This window comes from Chenopodium album, chromosome 3, assembly GCF_948465745.1.
Source record: "Chenopodium album chromosome 3, dcCheAlbu1.1, whole genome shotgun sequence".
In the NCBI taxonomy this organism is placed as follows: Eukaryota; Viridiplantae; Streptophyta; class Magnoliopsida; order Caryophyllales; family Amaranthaceae; genus Chenopodium; species Chenopodium album.
The window spans coordinates 84,719,115-84,738,755 of NC_137836.1; the positions used below are offsets into that span (position 1 = coordinate 84,719,115).

At 36.3% G+C, this 19,641-nt stretch overlaps 4 protein-coding genes and 1 long non-coding RNA gene across 5 annotated transcripts; 2 read left to right on the forward strand and 3 right to left on the reverse strand.

The window, feature by feature from the left end:
- The first annotated feature begins 274 nt into the window (after window positions 1–274).
- On the forward strand, window positions 275–4,923 carry LOC145624684 (5-methyltetrahydropteroyltriglutamate--homocysteine methyltransferase-like). The gene is made up of 12 exons (XM_081677772.1): window positions 275–527; window positions 1,086–1,445; window positions 1,544–1,631; window positions 1,861–1,988; window positions 2,078–2,469; window positions 2,544–2,707; window positions 2,961–3,041; window positions 3,126–3,292; window positions 3,377–3,482; window positions 3,566–3,816; window positions 3,940–4,141; window positions 4,303–4,923. The coding sequence occupies exons 1-12, from the start codon at window positions 379–381 to the stop codon at window positions 4,669–4,671; spliced, it is 2,457 nt and encodes an 818-aa protein (XP_081533898.1). The 5' UTR covers window positions 275–378; the 3' UTR covers window positions 4,672–4,923.
- Window positions 4,924–6,149: 1,226 nt separating this feature from the next.
- LOC145621043 (uncharacterized) lies at window positions 6,150–7,437 on the forward strand. Its single transcript, XM_081675780.1, has 3 exons — window positions 6,150–6,306; window positions 6,419–6,518; window positions 7,085–7,437. Exons 1-3 carry the CDS (start codon window positions 6,151–6,153, stop codon window positions 7,294–7,296), a joined length of 468 nt encoding a protein of 155 aa, XP_081531906.1. The 5' UTR covers window position 6,150; the 3' UTR covers window positions 7,297–7,437.
- Window positions 7,438–7,705: 268 nt separating this feature from the next.
- On the reverse strand, window positions 7,706–8,868 carry LOC145621052 (uncharacterized). The gene is made up of 2 exons (XM_081675790.1): window positions 8,694–8,868; window positions 7,706–8,484 (listed from the first exon to the last, which is right to left on the reverse strand). The coding sequence occupies exons 1-2, from the start codon at window positions 8,791–8,793 to the stop codon at window positions 7,901–7,903; spliced, it is 684 nt and encodes a 227-aa protein (XP_081531916.1). The 5' UTR covers window positions 8,794–8,868; the 3' UTR covers window positions 7,706–7,900.
- A 4,543-nt stretch (window positions 8,869–13,411) lies between these two features.
- LOC145621063 (uncharacterized) lies at window positions 13,412–14,257 on the reverse strand. Its single transcript, XR_014108347.1, has 2 exons — window positions 14,090–14,257; window positions 13,412–13,649 (listed from the first exon to the last, which is right to left on the reverse strand). It is a non-coding gene; the product is annotated as an uncharacterized LOC145621063 (long non-coding RNA).
- A 4,150-nt stretch (window positions 14,258–18,407) lies between these two features.
- LOC145621070 (uncharacterized) lies at window positions 18,408–19,627 on the reverse strand. The gene is made up of 2 exons (XM_081675808.1): window positions 19,406–19,627; window positions 18,408–19,315 (listed from the first exon to the last, which is right to left on the reverse strand). Exons 1-2 carry the CDS (start codon window positions 19,506–19,508, stop codon window positions 18,585–18,587), a joined length of 834 nt encoding a protein of 277 aa, XP_081531934.1. The 5' UTR covers window positions 19,509–19,627; the 3' UTR covers window positions 18,408–18,584.
- Between the last annotated feature and the right edge of the window lie 14 nt (window positions 19,628–19,641).

The window sequence follows — 19,641 nt, forward strand, 5'->3', positions numbered from 1 at the left end:
TGTATACTATGAAGTATGTGCTTTTTTTTCATAACTCGAGTGAAGTAGGGCCTGTTCTCATTTTCTAATTTCTTTCTTTCATAAACATTTCATTTCAGCTATATTCAGTTCAGTTAATTCAGCTCCAATCAGTTCAGTTCAGTTAATTCAGCTCCAATCAGTTCAATCCAGTTTAGTTCAGCTCATTTCACTTAATTTCAGCTCAATTCAGTAAATCAGCAGAGAGGCCCTATTACTTATAAATATAATTATAGTCGTATGATAAAATAGTAGTAGTATTATAAAATAAGGTGATGAAAAACTAAAATTACACTCAAAAAGGACTTGTGAGTTTCTGACTGCTGTAGCCGTAGTTGGTGGGAGAGGGAGTGAGTATAAATGAGCCAATTCTCTGTATCTTCTTCATTGGCACCCTTCACTTCTTCTCTTTCCTTCATTTCTCTTCGTTCTTTTTCTCTTCGTTCTCCTTTATTTTACTCCAAACCTCGTTTCTCCTACTCATATCTCCGACTTACACTTCGTTCTAGGTACCCTTTATCTCTTTCTCTTAAATTTGCTCTTTTTTTTTTTTTTTTTTTTTTTTTTTTTTTTTTTTTTTTTTTTTGTTTAAATTGGTTGATTATGTTGTAGTTATTTGTTTGAATTAGAGTAACCCAATTTCAATTTGAGTTTATAAACTTGTTGATTTTAGTGGGTATTTGTTAATTTTTGATTTTATTATGTACCCTTTTTAATTTGAGTCATTATGACCCTTCATTTTGATCGAATTATTTGTTGTGGGGTTTGTGTTTGCTGTAAATCAAGTTTGATTTTTGGAAGTTTTAGATAAGTTGGAGTTTGATACTTATTAGGGATCATGTGGTTTGTTTGATACGCCTAGAGAATGTGAAAGGGTGTAAAATTATTTTTGGGGTGTAACGTATTCACCCTGTTGAATGTATGATCAAGAGGTTTGACATTCATTAGAATTCTTGTGGTTAATTTGATATTTGACCCATGTTTTATAATTGTTTTGTTAAGATTACTAGAAATAGAAATGTGATTGAGAAAAATTATATATGACTGTTAATATTTGGTATTTGTAGCACAAGAACAATGGCATCTCACATTGTTGGGTACCCCCGTATGGGACCTAAGAGAGAATTGAAATTTGCATTGGAATCCTTTTGGGATGGGAAGATCAATGCTGAGGAATTGCAAAATGTTGCACGTAGTTTGAGGACGTCGATTTGGAAAGACATGGCTGATGCTGGGATTAAGTATATTCCTAGTAACACCTTCTCATACTATGATCAAATATTGGACGCCACTGCGATGCTTGGTGCCGTTCCCCCAAGATACGGATGGAATGGTGGAGAGATTGGGTTTGATGTTTACTTTTCGATGGCTAGGGGTAATGCCACTGTCCCTGCTATGGAGATGACTAAGTGGTTCGACACCAACTAGTGAGTGATCTTGACATTTGCATTTACTCATTGTTTTTGAATGATGTTCTATGTTCGTCATGGTTGTGAATGTAATATTTATCTGCTTGGTTTTGCAGCCACTACATTGTACCAGAATTGGGTCCTGACATGCAGTTTACATATTCCTCACACAAGGCAGTGGATGAGTATAAGGAGGCCAAGGCTGTAAGTTTTTATTTTTCTCAAGTGTTTGTGGAAATGTTTACTTGGTTTGTGATGAGATTTTGTGGGATAAATGTAATAGATTTCACTTAATGTAATTACAAATTCATAGAAAATGTAATTAAAGCTTGAGAATTACCTCGTATATAAACAACAAATATATATGAGCCTTAAGATAGTACTATAAGATGGCATGCTAAGTTTGTGGCTTTATCTCTATTTTTTCCTGCAGCTTGGAGTTGAGACTGTACCCGTTATAGTTGGCCCAGTGTCTTACCTATTGTCATCAAAGCCAGCTAAGGGAATTGAGAAGTCTTTCCCTCTTCTTTCTCTACTTGACAAAATTCTTCCGGTCTATAAGTAAGATTATCAAAGAGTTACACTTCCTTTTGTTCTGTTGAGTAATTCCAATCTTCCATTTGCTAATACTGATTGTTGCATCGATACAGGGAAGTGATTACTGAACTTAAGGCTGCTGGTGCATCCTGGATTCAGTTTGATGAACCCAAACTCGTTATGGACCTTGATGCTCATCAATTGCAAGCCTTTACACACGCCTACTCAGAGCTAGAGTCTTCTTTATCAGGCTTAAATGTTCTCATTGAAACCTACTTTGCTGATGTTTCAGCAGAGGCCTACAAAACTCTCACCTCGTTGAAGGGTGTAACTGCTTTTGGATTTGATCTTGTTCGTGGCACAAAGACCCTTGAATTGGTCAAGGGTGGATTTCCATCTGGAAAGTATCTTTTTGCTGGAGTTGTGGATGGGAGAAACATTTGGGCTAATGACCTTGCAGGTTCTCTTAGCAACTTGCAGGCTCTTGAGGGCATTGTTGGAAAAGGTTTGTAGCAAACAAGTTCTGATTCAATGCTAAAGTGCTAAAATTTGCTTATGCTAATTTTGCTTGTGCCACAGATAAGGTTGTCGTATCTACCTCATGCTCTCTTCTTCACACTGCTGTTGATCTGGTGAATGAAACTAAGTTAGACTCAGAGATCAAGTCATGGCTTGCGTTTGCTGCTCAAAAAATTGTTGAGGTGAACGCCTTGGCTAAGGCATTGTCTGGTGAGAAAAATGAGGTGAGATCTTATCATTCACTATAATTTGTAGGGCAGTGGTCATTCGTAAAAAAATATATATATATAGTTATAATCTTAATGTTGGTATTATAATCTTAATGTTGGTTTCTTCTTTAAGAATTATTCAATTAAGACATGCAGTACTGTGCCTAAATGTCAAATCTGGATTTTTAAAGTCATGCGGGATCATGAATGTTCTTTGTCAACTCTGTTGTTTAAAGGCCTGGTTCATTAACTATTATCCCCATTGCAGGCCTTTTTTTCATCAAATTCTGCTGCTCAAGCTTCAAGAAAATCCTCCCCTAGAGTGACTAATGAGGCAGTGCAGAAGGCAGTATGTGCATTTAACCTCTCTTTATCCTCTGTTGCAGTTGTAATATTTCTCATTTCTCATGCTGATATTTTCTATGCTGCCTAGGCTGCTGCCTTGAGGGGATCTGATCATCGTCGTGCCACAAATGTAAGTGCCAGGTTGGAGGCTCAACAGAAGAAGTTAAACCTTCCACTCCTACCTACCACCACAATTGGTTCTTTCCCCCAAACCATGGATCTCAGAAGAGTCCGCCGTGAATTCAAGGCTAACAAGTGAGTTAATTTTCTTGGAGGTAAGAAATGTTTTATATTGTTACAGAGTTTGCGTTGCCAACTGTTCTTACCTGAATGTGTTAGGATCTCTGAGGAAGAATATGTGAAGGCTATAAAGGAAGAGATTAGAAAGGTTGTCGAACTCCAAGAAGAGCTTGACATAGATGTTTTGGTCCATGGAGAACCAGAGGTGAGCTCATCCTAGGTTGTAAATTTTGCTGTTTTCCTTGTTTTACGTCTAGAAATCATGTCTAATGCTTATTTTTGATGCAGAGGAATGACATGGTTGAGTACTTTGGGGAACAACTATCTGGTTTTGCTTTCACTGTTAACGGATGGGTCCAATCTTATGGGTCTCGATGTGTCAAGCCCCCCATCATTTATGGTGATGTGAGCCGTCCGAATCCCATGACAGTCTTCTGGTCCACAATGGCCCAGAGCATGACAAAACGGCCCATGAAGGGAATGCTCACGGGCCCTGTTACAATTTTGAACTGGTCTTTTGTCCGAAATGATCAGCCTAGGTAACAATGTGTTCCCGACTCTGACTGAGCTGCTTTGTTGGTGCATTTTTCTTTTAATCCAAACTGAGTGCTGTTGCTGTCTCTAACAATTCTGTAAACACATTTCCTTTCTACCTTCTTCAGGTTTGAGACTTGCTATCAGATTGCCTTGGCCATCAAGGATGAGGTTGAGGATCTTGAGAAGTCTGGAATTAATGTCATCCAGATTGATGAAGCTGCTTTAAGAGAGGGTTTGCCTTTGAGGAAGTCTGAGCAGCCTTTCTACTTGGATTGGGCTGTCCACTCATTTAGGATTACCAATTGTGGGGTTCAAGACACAACTCAGGTTCTCAGTCTTTTTGAATTTTTGGCTACTTTAATTTGATCAATGCTTAAGCAAATTATTCTTTACTTTGGATTGCTATAAACAACTTATCTGATACTTGTATATTGCATTTTTTTTTTGCTTCCCCCCTTTTCGTGGGAATTTGGTTCATGGACCTGCAGATTCATACCCACATGTGCTACTCGAATTTTAACGACATCATCCACTCTATTATCAACATGGACGCTGATGTGATCACCATCGAGAACTCTAGATCAGATGAGAAACTCCTTTCTGTGTTCCGTGAGGGTGTCAAATATGGTGCTGGCATTGGCCCAGGTGTTTACGACATCCACTCCCCAAGAATCCCGTCCACAGAAGAAATTGTGGACCGTGTCTCCAAAATGCTTGCTGTCCTTGAGTCTCACGTTCTTTGGGTTAACCCTGACTGTGGTCTGAAGACAAGGAAGTATGCTGAAGTCAAGCCAGCCCTTAGCAACATGGTTGCTGCTGCCAAGACTGTTCGCACACAGCTTGCCAGCAGTAAGTGAGCAACATCGTCTCTACTAATTGAAAAAAATAAAACGTGAACGGAAGGAATGAAGGTTTTCACTGTAACAACTGAGATCGGTTTGCTTTTCATTTGCAACTTTTTTTAATGTTACCTTATTCTTTTTTTTTCCTTCTCTTTTCTTTTTCTTTCATGTTTTTTCTTTTCTTGTAATCACTTGAAGGCACCTCATGAGCTGTTCAAATTGTGAGCATGAGTTTATAAATACAAAATTCCCTGTTGTATACTTGTATGCTGTTAGCTCCTTGTTCCAATTCATCTATTATTCCCTGGTGTTACCTACTTCTAGCCTCTACTTGGTACTAAGAATTCCAAATGATTACTCATTTGCGCTTTTAGAACGGAAAAAAAAAAAGTCTGCGGGTGTGTTCTAACCTCTTATGTGTTGCAAAGTCATTCAATATCATTATAAGTAAAATTAAAATCAGGCTGCAATAAATCCATTTTTGCTTTAGAAGAAAAATCTCTAAAACTTAGAGGTTATAGCAATATAAAGATATTTGACATTTATGGACATGTGTTATAATTCAGAAATTTTACAGTTGGCAATTAGCCATTTAGTTCAAGTACAAACACACAGGAAGCATTTTGTTCCAGAATTTGTCTCTTCAAAGCCAATAATAGTATCAAAGTGCTTCATATCAGGAGTCCCTGAAGAATTAAGCCCTTTCTGCTCTCATTTCCTGCAAGGCTAACATTCTGAAACACAGAGGTTGACGAATAAGAAAAAACAGCCATGTACAAATCAAAGTTACAGGAAATGTGTGTTGTAAAATCATGGACATATCCTAAGTATTCGGTCATCAAGGATGGTCCTGACCACAATCCGTTCTTCACAGCCTCGGTGTTTGTCAATGGCTCCTCCTTTGACTCGCCTACTTTATGCAAATCGGTGAAAGAGGCTCAAAATAAAGCTGCTGAAGCTGCTTTAATTCATTTCATCTCTCTGTCTTCTGCTCGTCCATATCCAGGTACAAACCTGACACCGGATTATTTTAGTCATTATTCAGTTCAGATTTGTTTTCTGTACTCTGCTTGTTATACTCTTATGCTTTCGATGCATGGAAACTCTTGTCCCTCATGATGGTTTTATATCTTGTTTCTGAAACATGGAAACTCAAAATCTTATACACTTAATTATTAGTCACAAAATTATCTTTTCTTCCAAAATCTCTTAGAAAACATTTTTTTTTGTTAATGCTCTGTAATTCAAAACATTATCCTTTATAGATTTTTATAGGAATGTTATTGATTTATTGCACAAGGCTCTCACATTATTGTTGCACTAGGACATGTAATCTCCAAAGATGGATCAAAGATGAAGGAAACCAATAAGAGTATTCTTCCTGCCAAATCCAAAGAAGGTGAGAAATTTCAGTTTGGTTTTGATGAACTTTTGATGTCTGAAATTCTTGCTATCTAAAAATATGTTAACATAATTAAAGCAGTTACCAAGACAATGCCAGAAGTTAAGCAAGAGCATCAGAACAGTACTTCTGTTTTAGTCGGAAATTGCAGCTTTAAGAATTCAAAGTCTGATGCTAATCAACAAGAAAAAGAGATGGAAGCTGCCAGGCTTGATATGAATTCATTGTCCCTTGAAGAATTTCCACAGGTTACAATAGAACAATCAATCATATAACAAAATTGATCACGTTATACTTTGTTTTGTAATCAACTTTGTGATAAAATATGATTGCATGGTTTGCATTTGTTATTTTAAACAGGACACTGGACCTAAGTTAGCTGAAGGAAGAGAACCCAAATCCAAATCCAAAAAGCACGGAAAGATCAATCCTACAGAAGATGATGGTTTTCTTATCAAGGGTAAGTCCCTTACAGAATTCAGAATTAAACTGTCATTTTTTTTTTTTTTTTTTTTTTGGCTATCAAGAAAAACTTAGCCGTTTGCATCTGTTTCAGTCTGTTTTACTGTTATGTGTTTTAATACATTTGTCTATGCTTCTATGTCATGTAAGCCTACATGTTAAGGATTACAGAAAAGTATCTATATGGGATTATGAGGTAATTTTATTAATATACGGAGTAATGTTCAAATATAGGTAGATTTGTACCTCCTTATACATTCACTTGAAGATATATGTGAAGAAATTAGTCTACTAAAAGTAGCATTTAGATGTAAAAGAAATTAACTAATGCATGTCTCAGTAGAGCACTTTGCACAGTTGTCTAGCATTGGGGCCATTCTCAGGTTTCCTGCACTGAACATAGTTTCCTTTAGGATTTAGTCAGGAAAGTTTTTTGTCTGGATTATTTGTGAATTATGGTAAATTTACTCCAAGCAACCCCTGTAGTTTGCATAGTTTTTAAATCTTGTTATAAACAACTTATTTGTGCTATTAGGTAAAACTGGGGAAATTTCTATTTGTCAGGTGAAAAGGCTTTAGCTTCAGCTGATAAATCTTCGGGTTCAGAGAAGCAGAAAGATCCTGAAGCGACCAGTTTCTTGCTTTGCAACCGGGTCAGAGTCTACTCCTATGTTCCAGAAATAGCTAATCTTCCCAAGGGGGTTACTGTGCTGCAAGTTTGTGAGAACAAATGGGTTGCTGTGAGCCTGGATTTCCCAAATGAGAAAGGCAAGTAATGAAGTAATGATTAATTTATACTGCATAACTTATACTACGTATTTTTTATCTGGGAATCAGTTAGATTCTTAGATAACCTTTCTTTAACAGACATCTGATTGAAAAAAGACATTGAGAGTTGTTTGTAATCTTTAATGGAGGACCAGGTGTGAACCTTATTTTCTCTGATGCAGTTTTCTGCTGTTTCATATCATTATTTTTAATTATCTATGATCAGTCGTCTCTAATTGTCACCTTAATTTGAGGTGAGGAAAGTATAATTTTAAATTTTTAACCAAGAAAATCAAGATGGTGCTCCAAGCCCAGCTCGTGCAATATCCTTGGTTATCCTGTATGCACCACCATTATACTGGTTTGAGAACAGTAATCAGAACTTGAGTTATTATTAATGAGGATAACAAACTGGCATTATCAAGAAAAACATAGCAGTTATTGTTTTATTGCTTGAAATTGCATGTTGGGTAAGAATTGTCAGCGATTTCAGATGAAATCTAGTGTGATATACAGGTCAGAGGATGGCATTTCAGGACTAAATGAACTTTTTTGTGTCCATCTGGAAGTAGTAGTACTCCTGCTGCATCTCGTTTTTTGGGATTTAGAAGCTTAGAGTTCGTGATGATCGTATTCCATAACACTTTTCTCTTCAACCTTGGTGAACGATTTGAACATCTTGATAGCTTGGAAGCCTAGAACCAGAATCAGAATAACATAAACAGCAAGCCTTTTCTGTGTTCCTGACTTCCTTAGCTCCTTAAAAAGCTCACAACGACCCCCAACTTGTTTACGAATCTCATTTAACTCTTGTTTTACTTTGCTTCCCTCGTGATCCTTGGCAGGGGTCTCATCTTTTTCTTTCTTCTCCATATTATCATCTTTGTCTTTCTGCTTCGTCTTTCCCTCTGTAGGAGCTTCGTGTTGAGGCTGTGGTGCAGGATGTTCTGCTTCTGCAGCAGTTTTCCCTTCATCATGTTTCTGTTCAGTTGTTGCTGGTGTGATCAACTTTGGTTGCCTGAGGTAAAGTATGCCTCCTTCAAATTTAGCAGTCATATCCTTCAAATCAATGTTCGATGGCACGTTAAACTCCTTGTGAAAACGCTTCCATTTGTTGTCACCAATTGGACGTTCTCCACTTATTTTTAGGATTCGCGATGTTGTTAATTGAACCTTCAGTTGCTCCTTCCTAAAACCTGCATTTATAGTTTCATTATATGGACATATTAAGCCTTAAGCATTCAAATAGGCTAGCTATACCTGTTTAAACCGATATAACTAACATTAATAAATCGAGCTGAATGACTCAACCAATACTAAATCCAATCCGAAAGATCTATTTGCCACCTCTAGAGCCTATAATAGACGATATACAAAGGTTGAAAGAAGCAAGAAGTTATGTTACCTGGGAGATAAAGAAGTAAGGTGTCACATTCTTTTTCAGATAACAAATCTGAAACAGGCTCGAAATCTTCATACTTGCGCTCAGAAGTGTTGGACATCATCTTGATTTCTTATTGTTGATAAGGATGTTGTTAATAGAATTATTTGTTGTTTGTGATGAATGCTTACATTTGGTTTAATTGGAAATATTTATAGAAATTTATGACTTATGAGAGAGATTCTTGCATGTTAATTTGCTTTCAAATTGGATTATTCCAATGCTTCATGTAGACAAAGAAGGTGACCTCTGTTTTGAGGGAAAGAAAATTCTTTATGTTTCTCATGCTACTTTCCTTTCCTTTCCTTTCATATATACTTTTCTCCTCGACTTTAGTTTCATACTCTTTCCATCTCATAATAATTGATGCCGTTGACTTTTTTTTCAACTTTGACCCTCTTCAACTTATTAATTAGTAATTAATAATTATTAAATTTTATTTATTTTATATATATAGTAATAGCATTAAAAGACGGTTAAAAGTGATAATAAACAAAAAAAAAAAATGAACCTTGTCAATTATTCTGGGATAGAAAGAATAATAATTAATGATGCAGCTATCAATTTGGTAAATAATAGTCCACGTGCAAGTTGTGCATAATTGTCCTACTTGAAGGAAGAGAGGGATGACTAGTGTATAAATCTAGCAAGCAACTCATTGTCACATTAATTGGTTTTATGATACGGAGTAGAATTTTGCTCGTAATAGCTAGAGCTGTCAATTCGGGTAAACGGGTCGGGTTTGGGTCAGGTCAATTCAGATTAATTCCATAACCTATGCGAGTCGGGTTTGGGTTGGGTCATGCTTGAGTCGGATCACGTCTGGTCATATTTCTTATCGGGTTTAGGTCAGGTTAATAACAGATCGGGTTACATTCGGGTCGGGTGAACAATAGATTGAGTTTGATTCGGGTTTTCACCGGTTAAAATGGGTTCGGGTAATTCTCGGGTTCGAGTCGGGTTCGGTTCAAGTCAATAATTTGCGGGTTAGAATCAGGTCGGGTCATTAGTCGAGTTCTGTTCAAGTCAATAATTTGCGGACTATAATCAGGTCGGGTCATTTTCAAGTCGGGTCATTCTCGAGTTCAAGTCGGGTTCGGTTCAAGTCAATAATTTGCGGGTTATAATCAGGTTTAATCATTTCAAGGTCGGGTCATTCTCGGATTCAAGTCGGTTATGTTCAAGTGAATAATTTGCAGGTTACAATCAGGTCGGGTCATTTCCAAGTCAAGTCATATTCGGGTTCAATTAATTATAAATAGATAATTATTATTTTTATCAAGCTAATTATTTCCTTTAATTTGGTTATAATATATATGGCAATATACTAGGGAACTATAGCCTATAATTTAGGAAGATAATTATCTCCTTTGACTATACAAAAAATATATACTATATTTAACTATTAAATTTGAGGATGATGCTCCTTTCTTTTGCTGGCCTGGACCGACTTGGTCTCCCGGGACAAAATGCTTTGATCAACAATAATAAGGTGGTCTAAATTGCATTTAATGTGATTTGAAATCGGATCATAACAATTTGAATCGAATTTAAGTAGGGTCAATAACAAGTCATGTTAATCTCGAATCGGGTTATTAGTAATAGATCGGGTTGAATTTTTGGATTGGGTAAGTAATAGATATGGTAAAATTCTGGTCAGGTCAATAACAAGTCGGGTTGAATTTGCGTCAGGTCAATAACAAGTCGAGTTGATTTCGGATCGGGTTTTTAACAAATTGGGTTAAATTCGGGTCGAGTTAGGAACGGGTCGAGTTGAAGTAAGGTCAGGTTCGTAGCAATTCGGGTTTTGATGGGTTAAAACGGGTTTGAGTCAATTTCGGTTCAAGTCGAGTTCGATGCAAGTTAATTAAATTGGTCGTTGTAAACCGGTAAATCGGTGCAAGTTGTAAACCGGTAAATTGGCCGTTTAAAAGCAAATTGAATGGTTTCACACACCCAATTTGACTCCCAGAGGGTATTAGGTACTATGTTAAACATTTCGGCCATTTTTATTTCCAGACGAAAAAAAGTTAAAAAATTCCGAAATTAAAGGCTAATATCCACGCTTTTTAAGAAATTTCGGAGATTTCAGGGCCAGGTGTCGAAAAGTCTTGAAATTCTATGGGATACATCTCGGGGTCATATAATGCCGTTTAGAACCATATATGATCACTATTTGTTGTCATAAATGTTAATTAGTGGTAGGCTTGAATTAATGAAATTGTTGCAAGTTGTAAATCGGTAATTTGGTCGTTAAAAGGCAAATTAGATGGTTCCACCCACCCAATAGGACTCCCGAAGGGTATTAATGAACATGGTAAACATTTCGCCAATTTTTATTTCCGGGCGAAAAAAAATCAAAAAATTTCAAAATTAAAGGCTAATATCCACGCTTTTTGAAAATTTTGAAGGTTTCGGGGCCTGGTGTAGAAAAGTATTAATATTTTAGGGGATACATCTTAGGGTCATATAATGTCGTTTGGAACCATATATGATCATTATATGTTATCATAAATTTTCGTAGTAGACTTAAGTTAATGAAATTCGTGCAAGTTGTAAACCGGCAACTAAATTGGCCATTAAAAGTCAAATTGGATGGTTCCATTAACCCAATTGGACTCTCGGAGGGTATTAGGGACCATGAAAAACATTTCAGCAATTTTTATTTTTAGGCGAAAAAAAAGTCAAAAATTCCAAAATTAAAGGCTAATATCCACACTTTTTGAGAAATTTTGAAGGTTTCAGAACTCGGTGTCGAAAAATATTGAAATTTTAAGGGATACATATCGGGGTCATATAATGCTATTTGGAACCATATATGATCATTATTTGTTGTCATAAATGTTCGTGGTAGGCTTGAGATAATGAAATCGGTGCAAGTTGTAAACCGTTAAATTGGTCGTTTAAAGGCAAATTGGATGGTTCCAACAACCAAATTGGACTCCCGGAGGGTATTTGGGACCACGGTAAAAATTTCGGCAATTTTTATATCCAGGCGAAAAAAAGTCAAAATTTTCAAAATTGAAGGCTAATTCCACGCTTTTGAAGAAATTTTGGAGGATTTGGGCCCAGTATCGAAAAGTCTTGAAATTCTAGGGAAACATCTCGGGGTCATTTTATGACGTTTGGAACCATATGTGATCATTAATTGTTGTCATAAATGTTCGTGGTAGGCTTGAGTTAATGAAATCGGTGCAAGTTATAAACCGGTTAATAGACAGTTTAAAGGCAAATTGGATGGTTCCACCCATCTAATTGGACTTCCGAAGGGTATTAAGGACCATAGTAAACATTTCGGCATTTATTATTTTCAGGCGAAAAAAAGTCTAAAAATTCCAATATTAAAGGCTAATTTCCACGCATTTTGAGAAATTTTACAGGTTTCGGGGCCCAGTATCAAAAGGTTTTGAGATTCTAGGGAATACAACTCAGGGTCATATAATGTCGTTTGGAACCATATATGATCATTATTTGTTGTCATAAATGTTCATAGTAGGCTTGAGTTAATTTAATCGGTGCAATAAGTTGTAAACCGGTAAATTGGCCATTTAAAGTCAAAAAGGATGGTTCCACCCACCCAATTGAACTTTCGGAGGTTATTAAGGACCATGGTAAACATTTCGGGAATTTTTATTTTCGGGCTAAAAAAAAAGTAAAAAAATTCCAAAATTGAAGGCTGATATCCACGCTTTTTGAGAAATTTTGGAGGTTTCGGGGCCCGGGCTCAAATAGCCTTTAAATTTTAGGGGATACATTTCGGGGTCATATATTTCCATTTGGAACCATATATGATCATTATATGTTGTCATAAATGTTTGTGGTAGGCTTGAGTTAATGAAATCGTTGCTAGTTGTAAACCGGTAAATTGGTCGTTTAAAGGCAAATTGGATGGTTCCACCCACCCAAATGGACTCCCGGGGAGAATTAGGGACCATGGTAAACATTTCGGCATTTTTTATTTCCATGCGAAAAAATGTCAAAAAATTCCAAAATTAAAGGATCCATGCTTTTTTAGAAAGAAGGAAGATTTTGGGTCCTGCTGTCGAAAAGAAATGAGATTTTATGGGATACATCTAGGGGTCATATAATGTCGTTTGGAACCATAAATGATCATTATATGTTGTCATAAATGTTTGTGGTAAGCTTGAGTTAATGAAATTGATGAAAGTTGTAAATCGGTAAATTGGCCTTTTAAAGCAAATTGGATGCTTCCACCCACCCAATTGGACTCTCGGAGTGTATTAGGCACCATAGTAAACATTTCGGCAATTTTTATTTTTGAGAGAAAAAATGTCAAAAAAATTCCAAAAGTGAAGGCTATATCCACGCTTTTTGAGAAATTTTTGAGGTTTCGGGGTCCGGTGTCAAAAAGCTTCGAGATTGTAGGGGATATAGGGCTGGCAATCGGATCAGGTCGGGTCGGGTTCGTGTTCGGGTCAGCTGATTTCGGGTCAGCTACCCCCTGACCTGAACCTGATCCGTTTAACATTTCGGGTTGAAAACCTCAACCTGAACCTGATTTTTTCGGGTTCGGGTCAACCTGAAAATGACCTTATTTGACCTGATTTTTTTTCTTTGGGTTTAAATAAGGTTATTTCAACCTGAATATGACCTGAAAGTCTGAAACTAACCTAAACAAGTGAACTGCCAAAATTTTCAAAGTTTCAAACCAACTTAACAGATAGTCCAAAATCAAATAGCATAATCTAATTATGGTACCTAATTATCAATTACAAACCAAGAGTGTACTAACAAATTACAAACCAAACAAGTTCAAATATTTAAGTTCTCAAATAACATTAACATTAATTAGAGGATTGTATGTGGCGTATCCATTCTTGTTCTGCATCTCAAGCTTCATGATTGATCCACAAAGCATTTCCAATTGAGGATCCATAGAGTGGTGGACATAATTACTTCCTGCCAACACTCAACAGTCACAAATTGGCAAATTATTAATTTATTAGCAAAATAAACAACAAAAATACATAAACTAGCAAAAAATCGATACTATGTATCTTAAACAACAAAAATCCATAAACTAGCAACATCAAGTCGTAAACTTGTATATAAACAACAAAAATCAACACAAAAATTCACATAAAACATAAACTAGCATGAATTATTCGCATAAATCCATAAATTAGCAAGATCTATCCGTATACTTGTAAATAAACAACAAAAATCAACACAAATTAGCAAGATAAATTCACATAATTACTTAAAGTAGCCTGAAATTTCGCATAAATTTATAAATTAGCAAGATCTATTCGTATACTAACAAAATAACAAAATCAATTCGCATAAATTCATAAATTATGAACAAAAAGCATGAAAAGAATAGTACAACTGTACAATACCACATGAGAGTGAGAAGATAGTGAAGTAGTCGAATTCAACAATGGTAAAGAACTTTGATTCAACAATGGTGAAGGGATTTAGGGTTTTTGAGGAGAGAGAAAATTAAGAGAGATTGAGAGAAGTGAAGCCAAGGAACGGCTGATGAAAAAATGAGGGGAACAATCAGATTTTAGGGTTTTGTCATTAGAAGCCTCTTTAGGAATTGGGCTGGGCTGGGGGTTTTATAAGCCTTTTTACGTTTTTTTTTTTTTTTAACTTTAACTAGTTCGGGTTATCAGGTCGGGTTCGGGTTGACCCGACCTGATTTTGACCTGAATTTTTTTTTCGGGTTAAGTGGGTCGTTTTCGGGTTGAGATTTTCAACCTTAACCTAACCCATTTAATTTCGGGTTCGGGTTCGTGTCGACCCATTTAAGTTTTCGGGTCGAAAAACTCAACCCTAACCCGCTTTTTTCGTGTCGGGTTCGGGTCGGGTTTTCGGGTCGGGTCAGTTTTTGCCAGCCCTAAGGGGATACATCTCGAGGTCATATAATACTGTTTTAAATCATAAATGATCATTATATGTTGTCATAAATGTTCGTAGAAGGCTTGATTTAATGAAATCGGTGCAAGTTGTAAACTCGTAAATTCACCATTTAAAGGCAAATTGGATGGTTCCACCAACCCAATTGGACTCCCGAAGGGTATTAGGGACCATGGTAAACATTTCGACAATTTTTATTTCTGGGTGAAAAAAAGTAAAAAAAATTCCAAAATTGAAGACTAATATCCACGCTTTTTGAGAAATTTTAGAGGTTTCGGGGCCCGGTGTCGAAAAGTCTTGAAATTCTAGGGGATACATCTCGGGGTCATATAATGCCGTTTGGAACCATATATGATCATTATATGTTGTCATAAATGTTCGTAGTAGGCTTGAGTTAATGAAATCCGTGCAAGTTGTAAATCAGTAATTAAATTGGTCGTTTAAAGGCAAATTGGATGGTTCCACCAACCCAATTGGACTCCCGGAGAGTATTAGGGACCATGGTAAACATCTCGGAAATTTTTATTTTCGGGCGAAAAAAAGGCAAAAAATTCCAAAATTGAAGACTAATATCCATGCTTTTTGAGAAATTTTGGAGGTTTCGCGGCCCGATGTCGAATAGTCTTGAAATTCTAGGGGATACATCTCGGGGTCTTATAATGCCGTTGGAACCATATATGATCATTATTTGTTGTCATAAATGTTCGCGGTAGGCTTGAATTAATGAAATCGATGCAATTTAAAAATTGGTAAATTGGCCGTTTAAAGGCAAATTGGATGGTTCCACCCACCCAATTGGATTCCCAGAGAGTAATAGGGATCATGGTAAACATTTCGTTAATTTTTATTTCCGGCGGAAAAAAGTCAAAAAATTCCAAAGTGGAAGGCTAATATCAACGCTTTTTGAGAAATTTTGAAGGTTTCGGGGCCCGGTGTTGAAAAGGCATGAGATTTTAGGGGATACATCTATGAATCATATAATTCCGTTTGGAACCATATATGATCATTATATGTTGTCATAAATGTTTCTAGTAGGCTTGAATTAATGAAATCGGTGCAAGTTTTAATCGGTAAATTGGTTGTTTAAAGGCAAATTAGATTATTCCACCCAACCAATTGGATTCCCATAGGGTATTAGGGACCACGGTAAACATTTCGGCAATTTTTATTTTCAGGCAAAAAAAAGTCAAAAAATTCCGAAATTGAAGGCTAATATCCACACTTTTTGAGAAATTTCGGAGGTTTCGGGGCCTGGTATCGAAAAGTCTTCAAATTCTAGAAGATATATTTTAGGGTCATATAATGTCGTTTGGAACCATATATGATCATTATTTGTTGTTATAAATGTTCGTGGTAAGCTTAAGTTAATGAAATTGGTGCAAGTTGTAAACTGGTAAGTTGGTCGTTTAAAGCCAAATTGGATGGTTCCACCCACCCAATTGGACTCCCGGCGAGTATTAGGGACCATGGTAAACATTTCGGAAATTTTAATTTCTTAGCAAAAAAAGTCAAAAAATTCCAAAATTGAAGGCTTATATCCACGCTTTTTGATAAATTTGGGATATTTCGAGGCACGGTGTCGAAAAGTTTTGACATTTTGGGGATACATATCGGGGTCATATAATGGGGTTCGGAACCATATATGATCATTATATGTTTTCATAAATGTTCGTAGTAGGCTTGAGTTAATTAAATTGGTGCAAGTTGTAAACTGGTAAACTGGTCGTTTAAAGGCAAATAAGATGGTTACAACCACCAAATTGGTCTCCCTAATGGTATTATGGATCATGGTAAACATTTCGGTAATTTTTATTTTCAAGCATAAAAAAGTAAAATAATTCCAAAATTGAAGGCTAATATCCATGCTTTTTGAGAAATTTCGAATGTTTTGAGGCTGGTGTCGAAATGAAATGAGATTTTAGAGGATACATCTCGGGGTCATATAATGTCGTTTGGAACCATATATGATCATTATATGTTGTCATAAATGTTCGTAGTAGGCTGGTGTTAATTTAATCGGTGCAAGTTGTAAACCGGTAAATTGGCCGTTTAAAGGCAAATAGGATGGTCCCGCCAACTCAATTGAACTTCCGGAGGGTATTAGGGAATATGGTAAACATTTTGGAAATTTTTATTTTCAGGCAAAGAAAAGTAAAAAAATTCCAAAATTGAAGGCTAATATCCACGTTTTTTAAGAAATTTTGGAGGTTTCAGGGCTCAGTGTTGAAAAGCCTTTAGATTTTAGGGGATACATTTCGAGGTCATATAATGAAATTTGTAACCTTATATGATCATTATATGTTGTCATAAATGTTTGTGGTAGGCTTGAGTTAATTAAATCGGCGCAAGTTGTAAACCGGTAAATTGGTCGTATAAAGGCAAATTAGATGGTTCTACCCACCCAATTGGACTCCCGTAGGGTATAAGAGACCATGGTAAACATTTAGCCAATTTTTATTTCTGGGTGAAAAAAGTAAAAAAAAATTCAAAAATTGAAGGCTATATCCACGCGTTTTGAGAATTTTTGGAGTCTTCGGGGTCCGCTGTCGAAAAGTCTTGAAATTCTAGGGAATACATCTCGGGGTCATATAATGTCGTTTGGAACCATATATATATGATCATTATATGATGTCATAAATATTTGTAGTAGACTTTAATTAATGAAATCGGTGTAAGTTGTAAACTGGTAAATTGGTCGTTTAAAGGCAAATTGGATGGTTACCACCTCCAAGTTGGACTCCCGGAGGGTATTTGGGAACCTTGGTAAACATTTCGGCAATTTTTATATCCGGGCGAAAAAAAGTAAAAAAATTCCAAAATTAAAGGCTAATATCCACGCTTTTTGAGAAATTTCGAATGTTTCGTGGCCCGGTGTCAAAAAGTATTGAGATTTTGGGGGATACATCTCGCGGTCATATAATGTATATGTATAATTCTTTTCTTTAATCGTGTAATAGAATATATAAGAATCGCAAAATACATCTCGGGGTCATATAATCGTGTAATACATGACCAAAAGCTTTTTCCATATCATAAAAGGTACGTTCATTGTTGGACTATCAATGTATGCTTGGGTGTAGTATTGTAGCTTGACTCGAGCTATCCAAGCTGAGCTGAGCTCGTGGCTCGACTCAAGGGTTATGTAAGGTTGACAAGCTCTAGCTTGAGTCGAGCATGAGTGGAAGCTATTATGAGCCAAATTGAAGCATGATTCTGTTCACGTTCACCCCTCAAAAAAACGCTTCTGCATTATACTCTCACAGAAATGAGCTTTCGAAGTAAATAATTAGTTCCTTATTCTAATAATGATCCTAAATCTTAATCACATCAAGGCATGTCATATAGAGTGCTAATAAAATAAATAAATAAATAAAAAATGCCAGGTAGTTGTATCATGGTTGAAAATAATATTATTCGCTCATTATTTAGAAAATATTAGCTATTTTACCAACTAATGATAAAGTAAAAATAAAAAATAAAAAAAAATAAAAAGTAGTAAAAAAGTATCCTGTTCTAAAGCATAGCAGTAGTATACTTGTATGCTGCAAAAGAAAATATACAAACGTTTATGTATGTATTTCTTGTGTCTTTTTAAATCATGTGTTACCTTTTTGATACTTCTATATACTTCATGTTAAGGCCTAGGGGACATTTTCTCGTATTTGCACATTTTGTCCATTGATTAATAATTCCTTATTGTTGAAGTGAAGCTTGAAATGAATCTGAATCAAATATCAGATTTGGATTAACATGAGTTTGAAAAGCTTCAAAATCGAAGAATAAACCAAGTTATTGAACTGAAATTTCTATATTTGCTTGTTGAATAAGAATAACTCTGTATATATCCATGACGAAGCAAAGCTATTTACATTTTATGTCAGATTGATATGCATCTGAACCTTACATCTTATTTGTATCTTGATCATATTTACATGTATTTCGACACAATGTTAATGGGTATTTCCGTGGAGATTACAGTTCCTTGTCATCCCTCGTGATTGATTTGAACATGTAGGTAGTATAGAATCCAATGCTTAGCACTAGTAAAACAGAAACAACCAGCCTCTTGAGATTTTCTGGCTTCCTCAGCTCGCTGAAAAGTCCTCTTGTACCAACAACTTGCTTTGGCCTTGGTGTGTATTTACATTGATCTTGTACTTCTTCGTCCTTCTTAGGAGATTTGCCTATTTCCTCCTTTGAACTTGCATCTTCTGCATTATCCTTTTTCTCCATCTTCTCATACAAACCCTTTTGAGGCTCTGACAGAGGAGCCTGTTGCTGCGACTGAGGTAGTGGCAAAGGAGCCTGTGGTTGAGGCTGAGGCTGATCACGAGCTGGAAGTTGCAGTTTAGGCTGTGGTAGATCATAAGTTTGTCGCTGGGGTTGGGGTTGAGGTTGAGGTTGAGGTTGAGGTTGAGGTTGTGGTAGATGAGGAGGCCTGGAAGGCATGGGAGCCTCTACTGCTGCTTTCCCTTTGTCTGCAAGCTGTTCAGGTGCTCCTGCAGGGGTGATTATTTTCGGCTGCCTGATGTAAAGTATACCACCCTCAAACTTAGCCGTGATCTCTTTCGTGTCACAATTAGTAGGGACCTGAAATTCTTTGTTGAAACGCCTCCATCTGTTATCACCAATTAGACGTTCTCCACTTATCTTAAGAACACGCGATGTTGTTAATTGAACTCGCAGTTGCTCCTTCTTATACCCTGCACGTAGAAAATGTATTCAGTACAGAAGTGTTTCTTCGTATATTGATTAAACAAACCACAGGAAAAATATAAGAAATTTTTAAGTACCAGGGAGATAAATGAGGATGGTGTCACATCCTTCTTCGGTCACCATATCAAATGGAGGATCGTAATCTTCATAGAGGCGGTTAGGATTAGCAACTTTGGCCATCTTTACTTGTTTCTAAATCTTGTTTGGTTTTGTTTGAGATGAAAAATTATGAGGGATGCAGTTGTCTATATATATGCATTCTCTCATTTGCCTTTCAAAGAGGATATTCCTATGCTTAATCAAAACCAGGATG

What these genes read in the sequence shown, in the direction of transcription:
- LOC145624684 (XM_081677772.1), top strand. Translation starts at nt 379, where the DNA reads ATGAGCCAATTCTCTGTATCTTCTTCATTGGCACCCTTCACTTCTTCT. An exon ending in CGACTTACACTTCGTTCTAG is followed by an intron (nt 528 to 1,085) that starts GTACCCTTTATC and finishes TGGTATTTGTAG; the next exon opens with CACAAGAACAATGGCATCTC. An exon ending in ATGAGGCAGTGCAGAAGGCA is followed by an intron (nt 3,042 to 3,125) that starts GTATGTGCATTT and finishes TATGCTGCCTAG; the next exon opens with GCTGCTGCCTTGAGGGGATC.
- LOC145621043 (XM_081675780.1), top strand. Translation starts at nt 6,151, where the DNA reads ATGCCAGAAGTTAAGCAAGAGCATCAGAACAGTACTTCTGTTTTAGTC. An exon ending in CCCTTGAAGAATTTCCACAG is followed by an intron (nt 6,307 to 6,418) that starts GTTACAATAGAA and finishes TATTTTAAACAG; the next exon opens with GACACTGGACCTAAGTTAGC. An exon ending in TGATGGTTTTCTTATCAAGG is followed by an intron (nt 6,519 to 7,084) that starts GTAAGTCCCTTA and finishes TCTATTTGTCAG; the next exon opens with GTGAAAAGGCTTTAGCTTCA.
- LOC145621052 (XM_081675790.1), bottom strand. Translation starts at nt 8,793, where the DNA reads ATGATGTCCAACACTTCTGAGCGCAAGTATGAAGATTTCGAGCCTGTT. An exon ending in CTTACTTCTTTATCTCCCAG is followed by an intron (nt 8,485 to 8,693) that starts GTAACATAACTT and finishes CTATAAATGCAG; the next exon opens with GTTTTAGGAAGGAGCAACTG.
- LOC145621070 (XM_081675808.1), bottom strand. Translation starts at nt 19,508, where the DNA reads ATGGCCAAAGTTGCTAATCCTAACCGCCTCTATGAAGATTACGATCCT. An exon ending in CATCCTCATTTATCTCCCTG is followed by an intron (nt 19,316 to 19,405) that starts GTACTTAAAAAT and finishes TTCTACGTGCAG; the next exon opens with GGTATAAGAAGGAGCAACTG.